The 14,464-nt window shown below is 44.0% G+C and overlaps 1 protein-coding gene across 1 annotated transcript; it reads right to left on the bottom strand.

Moving 5' to 3' along the window:
- Nucleotides 1-589: 589 nt before the first annotated feature.
- SLC2A11 (solute carrier family 2 member 11) lies at nt 590-11,387 on the bottom strand. Its single transcript, XM_062589894.1, has 12 exons — nt 11,367-11,387; nt 8,947-9,045; nt 8,200-8,360; nt 7,340-7,464; nt 6,525-6,654; nt 6,203-6,351; nt 4,908-5,095; nt 4,017-4,127; nt 2,786-2,887; nt 2,580-2,655; nt 1,437-1,564; nt 590-790 (listed from the first exon to the last, which is right to left on the bottom strand). The coding sequence occupies exons 1-12, from the start codon at nt 11,385-11,387 to the stop codon at nt 590-592; spliced, it is 1,491 nt and encodes a 496-aa protein (XP_062445878.1).
- Nucleotides 11,388-14,464: the final 3,077 nt, after the last annotated feature.

Here is a 14,464-nt window from a genome sequence, read left to right as displayed (position 1 = left end):
ACAGAAGTCAGCAGATGAAAAAGTGGCTCACAAGCAGTTATAATACCTTCTACTGATGTCTTGGTGGAAAATGATCATCTTCCGTGCCTGTCTGTATCATGCTGCTGTCAGGTGTTTCTCTGGTAGCCTGATTTGCCTGTTTGAAATTATTTCAAATGGACCATCATGGCACACATGACCTGTTTTTTAGAAGAAACTTCCAAATAGTTTGTCAGGAAGCAAGTCACTGAAAATATCCCCAGGAGCTGGCAAAGGATGGACAAGTCAGTGTTAGCATTTCAGGCAGGCAGGAGGAACAGGGAGGGGCTTAGGAAAAGTTTAACAAATCAAGTAAACATGTAATGTGAAGCCAGAGTAATGTATTCTATATATTACTATATAGTAATATATATTATAGACACATAAATAGAATATGTGGATTCTATATATTACTACATATATTACTGTATAGAGTAATATGTATAACAACTTACAAGTAATATATTCTCATTAATCCTACTCATCTCTTTGTGCCTGTGAGAGAAAATATAACCACTGCTAAACTCACTCCGGATACCACCCTCCTTTCTTCCTCTTCACAGGTATTCTGCTACAACACGGTGGATTTGATCTCCTCAGGACCTCTATAAAAAAATGTATGGGTTTGAGTTTTGAAGTTCCGTTTCTTGAACTCCTCCGAGATTTCCAGGAAGGATTTTCCCTTTGTCTCAGGAAGGAAGAACCCAACGTAGAGAGCAGTGCAGATGCAGACCACAAAGAATGGGACATAGCAGAAATGTGCTAGACTCTTCTGAGGGGGAAGAAAAACAAGACAGTGTTGGAGACATTCTGCAATATGTCAGGCCACTAAACCCCTTTCCTGCATGGACTAAATTCACCCGGGGAGTACTTCTGTGCTCACTGGTGTGGGCCTCACAAGCCTGGATGCAGCAGTTCTCCAGCATAACTTGTCTTTTGACATAGAAAGAAAGAATCTCAAAATACCCTTTCCTATCTTTCTCTCTACATAATTGTACAGAAAGGGGACTCACTGTGAGGGATAAGACAGGGGCATATTGTGGAGTTCTGCTTCCTTTCACTACAGGAAACACCTTAGGGAAGAGAGCCAGAGTCTGACCAAGAGGAATTATGTCACAACTCTGGTCCCAGCCATTCTCAGTTGAGGACAGAGAAGGAATATTGGCCATAAGAGCCCCAAATTAATCTGATTCCAGACTCACATCAGAAATCACTGTAGAGAACACATGGGAAGTTGGGTTTAGAGGAGTTCCTATCCACTTTCCTCATAAAGGCAATTTTCATGGCAGTGCTATCTTACTGTGCACCTGCAACTTGTGATGTTTCCAGGCCCTGTCTCTTTTCTTTGGCAGTGTCATAGTCTCTCTCACAGAAAATGCTCAAGAACTGCAGGTGCCTGCATTTCCTTGAGAACCCACCACAATGAATGGAAAGGCTGTTCCGACCAGGAACAGATTGAACCAGAGCAGAGAGCCACAAATCATGTAAGCAGCTGGCCGGGACATTTGATCAAAAACTTCTGTGGGCAGAACTCCGGTTACACCAGCTGGAAAAGAAGTGGTAAGAAAATTAAAAATATCGTTGATGTAATATTTAAAGCAAGAGAACAAGTACTAACAAGCAAAACCAACATGAAACATGAGAACAAGGACCAATTTTTGGTAAGTTAGTCTCACTAGTCAACAGTGCCAAAACAAGTGGTAACAGAGCTTAACTGCAGTGGGGAAATTTTAAGTTAAGTTTAGGAGCTGGCTCTCCTATTAGAATGAACTTCTGGGAAAGGTTTTGTAATCCACATTATTCTCACTAGAATCAGACTGGGAGAATAGCTTACAATTAATTCAGCCGTACATTGCTGTAGAAATTGGGTCTAGAAATTATTTCCAACCCATACAGTATCTGACACTTGCAGTTTGATTATTCTCTTACCTGCCCTTACTTCAAATTGATGTAGATGAACAGAGCCTCACATCTACACCCATACCGAGTAAACACGTGCGTGCACGCGCACACACACACACACACACACACACACACACACACACAAAATCTGTGTATCTGCACACAGTCACAGAAACTAATGGATTCTGCCAAGAAAATGCATGTTAATAAGCTAACAAATAGACATGGTGTATGCAAAAAAAAATGTAATGACAGAGTTATCAACCTTTAGGACTGAAATGATGCACTAGAAGTACTCGTGTCCAGCCCTAGTGAACTGGGTATGACATCAAAAACTTGCTGTCTCTTCAAGACAAGAATTACATTCAGGACTGATGATTTACTTTCAAGTTTCCTTTCAAACATCACCTGCAAAATGCCATCCCAAGATGACTTGTAAGAAGAAAAGACAGAAAGAACAGCACAGACTGTCCCCGTACAATTCTCCCTTACAGGGGCATGCAAACCCCTGGGAAACTGCTGAAAATCACTGGCAGAAACCTGATTTATTTGGGTTTGCTGTGGCTAAAGAGAGCTTGCCAGTGTCCATAAGCTGCCCATACACATCTCCAAACCCCAGCAGTACCCAAAAGGTCAGGGAAGACATGCTGGGAACTGACCTGGTCCAATTCCAAAGCTCAGGATGTAGGCAAAAATGCAGACCATGCTGAGATAGGGCATCCAGCTAACCTGAGTCTACAGCCACAGAGAACAAGGGAAGATCAGTTGAGACACTTGCAGTATTTGCCATCACTCAACACCCCAGTCATACAAGATGCAAAGTCCAGGCTCCTTTTCCCCTCAATAACTAAGTGAAGTTTGTTACCTGCTGGCTTAGAGCGACCATGAAGACAACGGCCCATCCTGCCATGAAGCTGTACCCCCCCAGCAGCAGCGGCCTCCGACCAGCATAGTCTATGATCATGTTCTGCACAAAGCAACACAGCAAAGCAACACAAAATATTTAATGGCTGTTTATGCTTCCCACCTGCTCCCTCTGTCCCATTTCAGATCTCAGTGCCTAGCTTGCTCTACAACTTGCTCTACAGCTGCTTCAAGGATGCACTTCTTAGCAAAAAGAGATTGGCTGCCCAGCAGGTATGTCAGGCAGAGAGCCAGGCAAGCTGGTGTTCAGGGGAGATGAGAGTGTCCCAGCTGAGGCTAAACTGGCACTACCTATAGTGATATGAAGCAAAAGGGTTACATTTTCTGCAGACAATTCCTCTGCTTCTCGAGCTGGGTCCTTGGTCGGCCCAAGAGAGATTCACATAGCAGCTATTCTGTGTTTGTTCGTTTGTTTGTTTTAATCAAGACTAAAAGTCTAAGGAAATTTGGTGCTGAGAAGTGGCAAGCTAAGGAGCTGAAAAGTTTGTTTCTCCAGACCTGTGTTAAGTTTACTTCTCTAATGTCTATTTTAGAGAAAAGGAAATCAACTAAAGCTGAAAGTCCAGTATGGCTGGATCGAGCGTGCCTTGGGACTGCTGAGGTCCTTGCTCATTGCTGTAACTCATCATAAAGAGACAGGGTCTGGAGAGTGTAGCATCCCTCAGGATGCTTAGGAAAGACTGCAGGGCCACAGACTGCCAGGCACAGCTTGTGAGACAAAAGTCAGCCTCTGTCGTGGGTGAGGCAACTGGACAGACCTCTCCGGCAAGCCTGAGTGCAAGTCCCTCTGCTACTGTTCTCTTCACCAGCCTCTGAGTTGTGCCCACAATTATGATGATAAATAATCACTCTGGTTACTTTGGCAAATGTCCATTTTAAATTATAATTGTAGAGTTTCATCTTAAAGGTTGAGGATATAGGCAAATTGCAATGTGCACGGACAAAAAGCTAAGCATTTAAACCCTTTCAAACAGCAGTTTCCAGATGGTTATGAAGATACGATATCTTACAAACGACCTCCACATTAACCTGTGTGGACATGAACGCTGAGGGACTACCTGACTGCTGGGTATAAAGTGCTGCTTTGGGATGAAGGGCAATGTAAATCTGAAATTTGTTATTAACAGCTTCCTGACGGTTGACAGAGCCTGCGGAGGCTTTAAGAGTCTCACACAAGTAACGGATGTGATCAGTTCGCAGCTTCCCGTGCCGATTACAACATAGGGGATTTTTTCCTGTGGAATTCCAGCCTCTTGGAACACATAAGCTGCATAAAAATACATCTGAGGAGAAAAGAGAGGAGAGAACTGTAAGGGAAGATAGCTGAAAACACAACCCACTGCTTTTCCTGAAGACCATGCAGGGAATGACCAATGTCATATGGGCAGTTTTGACAGCATCTCTCTGAATGTTGCCATAATGCACAGATGGACTTTGGAAACCAAATGTCTGAGAATTGCTCTCAGATGCTGATGAAAGAGTTTCTCAAAGCAGGTGGTCTGCAAAGCAAACACCCGCATGAATTTTATATTGCAGGACAATTAGAAGGGTACTAAATACAGACTGATCCCTAGGGGAAAAAAAAGGCCTTTTCCATGATGCCCAGTATACTAGATACAAGAAGAAGCACTTGTAAGAATAGGAGACTCTCATCAATAATGAAAGACTGTTGTCTCCCAATCTCTCAGAAGACTGTTGGTGTACATAGATTTTATCTTGTTTTCCATCATTTATTGGCTTTTCCATCCAACCTTCCTCACTTCATCTAGGGCTGGATGCCAAAGGGATTTATTCTGTGTACTAAATAGGCAGTGTAGCACAGATCTAGTATTTGTTCTCAGCTCTCTCTTTATGCCACCATTTTACATGTTCCAATTTAACTTCTCCCACTGGGAAAAGTGACTGCTTCATCACTCTGTTCATATCTCCTTCAGCAAGCAGATCTCTGCAGGCAGTGCAGGCCAACTTGTTTTCTGCTGCAGAAGGAAATTTAAACCTGGGAGCTTGCACCCATGTCTCCTGATACAGCTGCTGCTGGTTGCCGTGGCTGCAACACTGCTTACCGAATCATTCCCACAGAGCTGCATGGCACTGCTCAGCACGATGATACTCATCAGCTGCCACCGCACAGCTGGGTTCTGGAACAGCTCCCAAGGCTTTTTCGCTCTCTGACCTTCAGTGGCAGCCTGTTCAGCTAGCATCTCTTCCAGCTCTGCGTTCAGGTCACAGTGGCCTCTGAGTTTCTGCAGTGCTGCAAGGACAAAAGGAACCTCTTTTCCCCTGAGCTCAAAGCACTTTATCTTCCTTTTGCCTCCCTCTGCAGGGTGAGGGATCAAGCAGCAAGCGGTGGCTGCGGAAAGCTGTGGAGCAGTCTCTGTTCATACATGGAGAGGGCAAGTTGTGCTGCAGCTACTTGAAGAATTTGGGGGAAAAGAGACTGCAAATCCTTCGCTGTTGTTTGACAAGGAAGTATTTCCAACCACTGTCATTTCAGCAGCCATGCTTCTGGCTTGCTTCTCAAGTAACTTTCCTGGGAAATTAAGGGAATTAAATGTTCTTGGTACATAGCACATGTTTCCTAGAAACTAATTCTATTGTCTCTGTATATGGGGATTTGTGTGCTACAAATCTAAGCAAATCCCTTAATATGAACTGGCTTCAGATTTGGTCATGAGCTCTTCAACTAGCATTTATTTCACTTCATAGTTACAAGACATATACTCCATTGTGAACACAAGTTCCACCTTTTGACTCTACCTTTGTCGGAAAAAGTCTTTTGTAAGAAGATGCCTTTCAGTTTTCTTAATACATAAAAAAATGCTTAAGATTATAACATGTTTAGTTTGGAAGAAGGAAGCAATTGCAACTTGATGTGACCCTTCTCACATATAAAAATTGTGGCACCGTTCTCAAAAGATATGAGCCCAAGTCTGCACAAAGGCAAGCCATCAGCATTTGGAATTACTGTGGTTGTTTATACAAATACATACCCAACCACCACCTGGGCAGAGATAAGGGTACAGCAGTAGAAACAATTATAGACATTGCCTGCACTACATGTTTTGTGCAGGTCAAATATGGTCCTCTGGTTTAGAAAAACATCATCCAGATATTCGGCCATATCATGAGACCAGTGTGATAGGCATGGTATTGACTTAAAGCTTTTATGCTCATCTGAGGTCAGTAGAGTTATCAAACAGAATATCTGTGCTGGAAAGAAGCCTGTGTTTCAAATTGCTGTGAGCTAGACAAACTGGACTGTATATTAAGACTATGCAGTCCAACTTCTTGCTGTTTATCTGCCCAGCCAATGGATCTCATGCTCTTAGTGAGAGGCTGAGAGTTACCCTGGACTCACCAGAGATGCAGGATTCTTTGTCTCCTCGGTCAATTAAGAGATATCTGGGACTTTCAGGGACCCAAGGCAGAGCCATGAGCTGGATCAGGGCAGGCACCACATTGCTAGCTAAAAGGAGCGGCCAGCTGTTTTCCTCTCCTAGTAGCTCCCTGCAGAAAAAAAAAAATATATAAAGTTGCACAATACATTTTACAGTATGGCAAGAGCCCAGCATCCTCTGCTGTGTGGGGGCACTGGAAAAGAAAGAAAAGAGAGGGGTGGTAAAGCATAAAAAGGAGAAGATATTTAATGAGTATAAACTGGGCTTGTAGCTGTACATTACCTGAGTCCAACAACCTGCCCCAGCACCAGCCCCAGGGCTGTAAACGATGCAGAGGTCAAGGCCACAGCTCCTCTGAGCTTCTTTGGGGCACTTTCTGCCAGATACATGGGCTGAATGTTCATGCTTACACCTGGGCAAGGCAGACAAACGCTGACCTCAGCTTGGAGACAGAGGAGATGGGGACAAGTGCAGCCAACCACCTCTCGAGGTCAACAGCTGGACTCTTTTGTCTACTGTAGGCAACACGATGACTGATGTGTCAGTGCTTAGGATTTACCCAAACATTTCATTTTCCTCTTATTCATTGCATAAGCTGCTACACATAGATTTTGATAGTTATAAGAAGTAATGGGTAAGAAAACTGAAACCTGGCTGGGCCTAACTATCATGGTCTCTTCAGGAATAAACATAATGCCTCACTCTAGTCCCCCGTTTTGAGGGGAAAATCATATTTTAAGTCACTTGTGTCAGTCATTCCCTGGGATGAACTTCTCTGAAAAGTTTAATGTTGGTGCTCACCCTGGTAAGTGGCTGATAACATTCTTACAAGCAGAGAGAAATCAACTGTCAGCCCAGTTTCTACCAGAACTCCCCTCCTAGCATGCATACTGTACACAGATGTTCACATGTGTATTACACAGGCACAATTTCTTGTGTACGCTTAAAAAGATCCTTAGAAGCAAAAAATAAAATCTGTATATGCAACTTGAATTACTGAATGAATTATTTTAATGGCTTAGATGATTCCTACTTAAATCTCTTCTAACTGATACTCCTCTCACATTTGTTCTGTTGTGTTTCTCACATTTCCATACCTGCATTCAGGCCAGTAAAGAATCTGCTGAGCATAATCATTTCAAAGGATTTTGCCATTCGACTGAATCCTGACAGGACTGCAGCTATGATCACAAACACATTGTTCAACAGCAGAGACATCTTCCTTCAGAGAGAATAGACGCAACTGTGAGGTCAGATATGAGTGAGGTTTAATTATTAGATAAAATATTTCACGTGGCAGATCCAACTTCACATGCCTGAAAGCTCAACGTGGGCTGCTCAGCTCTACAGCAGAATGTCCTGGTTACCCCAAAGGCTACTTGAGATGACCTTGTGCACATGGCACATTGAACAGACTTGGTGACTTGTTACAAAACCAGGAATCAACACTGGCAGATAATCTGCATGGCTCACACAGGGCCACATCCGACTACCAGCATGATCAAGGGGATCCCTGCAGTGTCAGCTTTCGACACACTGAAGGCATCACAGGGTCCCTACCCAGGTTCATTGCTCTTGCACTTACACGTTTCCTTCTTAAATAGGATGGGTATTCTTTCAGTAAGTCATATGTGGTTTTGTCTAAAAGCACCAATTTGTTGAAAGAGGTATGTTTCATGTAATAGGAAAAGCCTTATGAAACTTCCATCAAAAAGTTTTCATGTGTCCCATGACAGCAAGAGGCAAGAGCTGTTCCAGGCTGGGTTTTGAGACATGAAATACTGCTGTACAAGGTAGTGTCTCCCTGCCAGCTCAGAATGTTAATGGCAGACTGATCTGTGGTGGAAAAAGTCTTCTCATGATTTTAACTACAGTGGATATTTGGCTGTAGGCCTCTTAATTCCACATGGATTAATGGAAGCTACAAAGCATTAAACAAAATTCAGTGCTGTATTACCTTCCCAACATGATTGCCATGGGACCAGCCACAATAGCCCCAGTGAGTCCTCCTAGAGGGTACGCGGAGACAGTGAAAGACCACAGAAGCAGGATCACGTTGCTCTCAAGGGGAACGCCTGTGCGCTCCAGCCACGTTTCGTTCATAAACCTCTGAATGTACTGCAAGGGAAGGACAGTGCTGCTTAACTGCAACGTAGAGGTTAAGGACACAGAGAAACGTAAAAGATTTTTCTTAAGAGATCCATTTATTCTGTGTCCATGCCTCCAAACCTTTGGCTGAAAATGACCTCCGTTCTCAGAAATGTTTTTAACAGGCACTAAGGGAGTAAAACTTTAGCTGTTGATAAGCTGAAACTGGTTTATATATTAATTACCTATCTTGGATGTTTAAAAAAATGTATTGCATGGGTCCAACTTCGAATTCAGGGGCAAAATGCCATTTTAGACTATGTAAGTTGGAAATTTTTAGAATTAGATTTGCTAAAATAATTGAAACAAGGCTTTCGAGTGACATCTTGTGACAAATGACATTCCTTAAGGGTGGCTGGTGACACCATGGTCCTGTAAATAAGCTATGAATTATCCCGAGGGAACAGCATATCCATTCTTTTTCATCCTTAGTTTTAGCAGACTGTACATTTGGTGATAGGCCATTTTTCACGGCCTGACTGAAGGCACTAGGGGTCTGCCGGCAGGAAGCTTGGCTCCTGTCTCGGGGGGAAGCTCTCAGACTAGCAGTACTTACTGAAGTCGGAGCATTGATGATGGAGATGTTGTAACCATACTGGAAAGTGCCTCCAATCCCAGCGGCACATATTGTCAGGATCAGGATCTTGCTCTGAAGCTGAAGAAGATGGACAGAAATGGATGGTTTTTTTGCAAAGAATAAAGTAGCCCAGCAGGAATTTGGCCCATTCACACTTTGAGTGGTGTGAAGTGAAAATTAGAAGAGGCTACAAACATCTTCGTAAAATGGGAGGACAGAAAAAAAGATGGAAAAAAAGTACAAATTTTTAAACTTTATGGCCCCCTCTACTGCAAAATAATATTTTTAATTCATTGCAATTCACAAAGAATTTGGAATAGCTTTTGGACTGAGGCCTCCAATGTCCTTCATTTAATAATGTGTGCTTAAAAAAGTGCTCAACAACAATAAATACTGGTACAGGCTTGTATTAGTGCTTCAATTAATTCACTTCATTTCAAAAATCTGGATTCCCATGATGATATATTCAGGAAGCATTGCCTAAGTTTTATGTCTTCTGTCTCATTTTTGTCTAAGCTCTAGCAGACAGAGCTTCCCTGTAGTACTGGGGATTTTCTCATGGCTATATGTATCCTGTGTGCTTCTGATTCATCAGCATGCTATTTCTTCTACCTCCTCCCTGAAATTTTACTTACTTTGTCCTTTCGTTTCAGTTTAAAGTAGAGACCCTTTCTTACGCTGCTTCACATTTCATACAGAGCAAACAATGTCTCTCTGTTGAACTTTCTCATTACACCGTTGTTCCCGCAAGTTCTTGTGCCTATCAGCTTGTAATTTCTTATTCAGCCAGAATATTGTCTGGCTGACACAGCTTGAAAGCTGAGAGCTCACCTGCAGGTCTGTGACCGAAAAGCGCACATCTTCCCCACCTTGCACTACAATGCCCTGACTGTATCAGGCGTAAATGTGGGTCCCACCGCAGAACAACCCTGGGGCTGACTGTGCAGAGTCAGGGACTGCATGGAAACTGCCGAAACACAGTGTTGCTGATCTTTCCCCTCTGTCAAGTTTGTAAATCTCAGGTCGTTCTTGCCACTGTCACCTCGACACTTTGCAGGGTGTCTGGCTCTGCCTCCAGACCGACCTGCTGCTTCCCTAGAGAAGAGCAGCTGGGGGTTTGCATCCCACTCTTGGTGAACACCCATTCCTTGAGGCTGCCACACTGTGCCACTGGCTGGTCTCTGTGTCACCCCCAGGCCCTGTCAACTCGTGCCTGTTTTGTGCCTGTGCCTTTGCTTTCCCCTTCTGCATGTGAGATGCTGTGACTGGCGAGCTCTGCCCTGCTGCTCTCCCTGGGCTGGGAGCTCTGGCCCATGTCTCAAGCCCACCCTGAGCTCACTGGGGACCCGCAGGCTGCCTGTAGCCAGGTCTTAGCCTGACACTTCCTGCACAGTGTTAAGGGTAGTCCAGGCCCAGGACAGCTCTTAACAGTCCCCTGTTTACAAAACCCTCCCATGGGGGCAATGGGGCACAAGGAGCCACTGCTCAGCAGTGCAAGGCACCTCAGGCTGGATTTTGTCTTGCTACATGAATGTGACACTATTGATCCTGGGAAGAAGACAGACAGCTCAAAGCCAGGGAGTCCTTTGTGCTCTACTTGCTCATTTTTCTCTTACAGAGCCATCTATCAAAATATAGAAGGGTTTCCCTGCTCTTTCAATAGATTTAGAATCAGCAATTCAAATAATCTCAAGATTTTTTGTTTCCTCAAGGACTTTTCTTGTAAATAACTTCTATGACAGCCTGAGACAAGATGTTTTCCTAGGACAGAGATGAAGCCAGGCTGCTCCCACCATGCAGCAAGAAGGTGAGCCCTTTGCTGTCCCCATTAGAAGCAGTTACGTTTCACTCGCTTCCACTTCCCCTGTCAGCACCACTTACTGTCTTACGAATCAGAACTGAGCTAAGGCTTGTGCTCCTGAGACCTCTGTTATTCACAGTTGCCCCAAATGTGCAGCTAAGATTTCTGCAATAGCAGGCACATTGCTTCTCTTCTAATCGCAGTAGCTAGGATGTAACCCTACTCCTGCTCATTTCCCTGCTTTCATCATAGAGTACGTCTCCGATCAGCTCCTGTATCGCAGAGCTCCTTCGTGGTTCTGGGCTCAGCGAAGGTGCTTTGCTTCTGCTTTCAGCTGCCAAACAGTTCTGTGCTTAGAGCCATGCTGTATTTACAGTGTTACCTTCCCAAAACTTCCCTAATACTCTGCACTACTGTCTCAGCCACTGTGGTGGCATTGAGCTGCTAGGAGAGCCGTCAGTCTGTCTGCTTTATCCCAGGGACTCTGATGACTTGGACAATTAATTCTGTAAGTACCTTCTAATACTCACACAACCTGCTAAAAATTAAAATAAGAATTTTATCCATCAATAATAATAGTAAAATAGATGGTTTTTACCAGTCTCTGTAGCTTGTTCATCTCCTTAGGTAGGTCTTCATCTGTTTGGTAAGGTCTCTGGTACTTTCAGCAGTGCTCTAAAGGATTATTTAAATCTCCAGGACTGGAATGTGCATTTAGTCACCCATTACGTTATGATAAAACACTTGACTTGGCAGGAGTCCTGCCAAGTGATTTACATTCTCAGAACAGGGCTTCATGATCATTAGCAAGAGGCAGTTCAATTTTGTTTTAAGTACATGACAGTTTAGGGAAATGATTCTGCAATATCCAGAGTTGCCTAAATCCTCCTGAAGGGCAGTGTAGCAGACAGCAGTAAATTCCCTCTCAAAGTGTCTGGCCCTGTTCCCCAGTAGTGTTTATCTGATTGAATGTAATCGAAGCAGAAAGAAACCAAAGCTTTTTCTGACTCTTTTTGTCTGGGAACTCAACCTAGGATCTGAAAGACAAAACAGATTATTTCCCTCTGCCCTGTCAGTCACGGGAGTGAGCCCAAAACGCCCATTATGCCAAACCTCTTCACTGTTTCCCTGTCCATGTCGTGGTAACATGTAGGCAACTCAACTGGACTGGCAAGGTGATACACAGAAGACTGCAATCCTGTTCCCTCTCCCCTCCGTTGGCACAGAACAACCAGCACTGCTTACAGGCCTCTGTTTTATCCCTGAATGATCATCTCTGGCTTTAATTCCACAGGATGCAGAGGGCTTTGCTTTTACCCAAGCAGTGAGACCTTCTTGTTTCTAAAGCGCATCTGCATTTAATGTGTAGAGGTGTGTATGGGAAGGTGGGCTGCTGGGGGAAGAGTGAGTATCTGGTCAAAACAGCCTCATGCAGAGTGTTACCCTACCCGGTGCCTGTCTTAAGCACCGTTCCCTGTACAGCCTCAGAAGGAGCTGCTTTCAGAGGGCGGCTGAAGCCAGTGCTACCAACAACTATAAATGTTTCTGTACTCTGGAAAGAACTGATCAAGGGATCAACTGAGCTCCATTATCTTTGCCTGTAGAGGCCTGCTGGAAGAGCCTTCATGCAGTGGATTAATGTCACACTGTGGCAGTTCACAGCCAATTTTCTTGAAACTCTGCTGTTTCAAAATCCTGGTTAAAAATTAAACAGCTTTATGCAGTAGAAACTGCCCTGAGAGGCTCCAGATAAATTCTAATGAGTAGAAAAGGTTTCATTCCACTGCAGTAATGGGTTCTTCAGCGACCTTTCATCTGTGTCTTTTGGCTTATCTTTGACGAGGGTGCGAATTTTACACTCTTTCATTTTAACTATCATCATTTAATCAGGATAGAGTAGCTGGTAAGCCTTACACAGCGTGTTTGGTGAAGTGACAGCTGCTCATCGCTACAGAAGTGGCGATGGGTAGGCTGCTTCTTTCTGTAAAAGGCATCCCTGGCAGCGAGAAGTGGTGCACACCGCTGAATGCTAGGGATGAGGCCCAGGGGGATAGAGGAATATCATTACAGGCAGTAAAAACAGAGTTGCTCTTTCAGGTAATATCTGGCCTTTCAGTGTAATGATGATATTTTAACATTTTTTAATCCTGCAGAGTGCAATTTGTGACAGATTTCAAAGTATTCAAAGTAAGTATAAGCTTGCTTGCTTTCTTTCTTCTTCTTCTTTTTTTTTTTTTTTTTTTTTTTTTTTTTTTTGTTAAAATGCCCCTCTGTCCTAGTCAAGTTTTATTACACCTGAGCAGAAACACAAACCTGTTCAGCATCACAGGACTCTCTCACCTGGAAATGTGTGTGTATGTGTAAGGAGGAGGTGTTTCTAGAGTGCTGCATGAGCTGCAGCCACTAAGCGGCAGGAGAAGTACAAAGTTTCTGTGTTAGGCTCTGAATCCAAAGCACCAGCTTTGGTGTGCTGCCTGTGATGTATGGCCGGGATCAGAGAACTACTTTCAACAAGTTCCCAAATGATAACTTAGAAAAGCAGATAACTGAGAAAATAGAGTACCTAGCTGTAAAAGTTAAAACAACCACAGATACCTATCCTAGGCACCATATATCAAAAATTGTAAGACATTGAAAAAGTATCTTCCTACTGCCTATTCTGAATGGAACTAGTTTGGGGTAGATCTTTTCCAGGAAGCAAAACATATATTCTGTGTTAGGCAAGAGCTTTCTCCATTTTCCTAGCATCATATAAACAGGGACTGCTGCCTGCTGGCAGCAAGGGCAACCAAGTGCAAGTCTTCCTCCCCACAGGTGATGGCATACAGGAGTTTCAGCCTGTGGCTAGCAGGTCGAGTGTCCCTGGCTGTTTAGTCACTATGATGTGTCATGGACACCTTTGGGGTAGATGAGGATTATTCCATTTCTAGCTCCTTAGATGGAAGCCAACCTGTCGAAGCACATCTGCTGCTGGATAAGAGGCAACGGAGTGCAGCTCACCCAGGCAGTTGGTCCAATCCATTCCATGGGCCTGTACATCATGAATCTGATGCATCTTTCTCATTTCTGTTGATGGTCAAACATAGAAATATGTATTTCTACAATGACCAGGTCAAGTACTGCCTGCTCGGACCATTGCTTTGCCTTGTTTTTCCAAGACAAACGTACACATTCTTCTATTTAACAGAAGATGAAGGTAATATGGGTTACGGTCCAAAGACAATCCTAAGGGCACTGGACACTGATGCACAGGGGCAGATGCTATCAGTAGATGTGTTTACAGCTTCTGCTGAGCTTTCCAAAGGGCTTTCCTCAGGCTGCTACTGATTTCACCTTTACCTTCCCTGAACTGTGGAGAACCATCTCCTGCCTCTCCAAAACCCATTCTTCTTCAGACACTGTGAGAGGCATCTCCAGCTCTTTCAGACCTGCCTGGAGGGGCCAAAGGGTTGAACTCTCTTTGGCAGGCGGGTGGCACTGTTGTTCCTCACATCTTTGTTTCCCTCATGCTTTAATGTGAGGGTTAAAACAGAGATCTGGGAAGCTGGGCAATGAAGTGAAGCAACTGTCTGTGGCAGTCTCTGCTGAGAGAGGAGAGATTGCAAAGTGAGCTCCAGAAGATAGAGGAAATCTCACTCGTGGGCGGTGAGATACTGTGGATTGTGTCACGGGCTGTTCACAGTCCTCGCTGCTCCA

Source organism: Rhea pennata, chromosome 17 (assembly GCF_028389875.1).
Source record: "Rhea pennata isolate bPtePen1 chromosome 17, bPtePen1.pri, whole genome shotgun sequence".
Classification (NCBI taxonomy): Eukaryota; Metazoa; Chordata; class Aves; order Rheiformes; family Rheidae; genus Rhea; species Rhea pennata.
Note: the sequence above shows the minus strand (reverse complement) of the source record. Positions and strands in the feature narration are given on the sequence as shown.

What these genes read in the sequence shown, in the direction of transcription:
- SLC2A11 (XM_062589894.1), bottom strand. Translation starts at nt 11,387, where the DNA reads ATGAACAAGCTACAGAGACTG. An exon ending in TCATCAATGCTCCGACTTCA is followed by an intron (nt 8,361 to 8,946) that starts GTAAGTACTGCT and finishes CTTCCCTTGCAG; the next exon opens with TACATTCAGAGGTTTATGAA. An exon ending in TGGTCGCTCTAAGCCAGCAG is followed by an intron (nt 2,656 to 2,785) that starts GTAACAAACTTC and finishes CTGTGGCTGTAG; the next exon opens with ACTCAGGTTAGCTGGATGCC.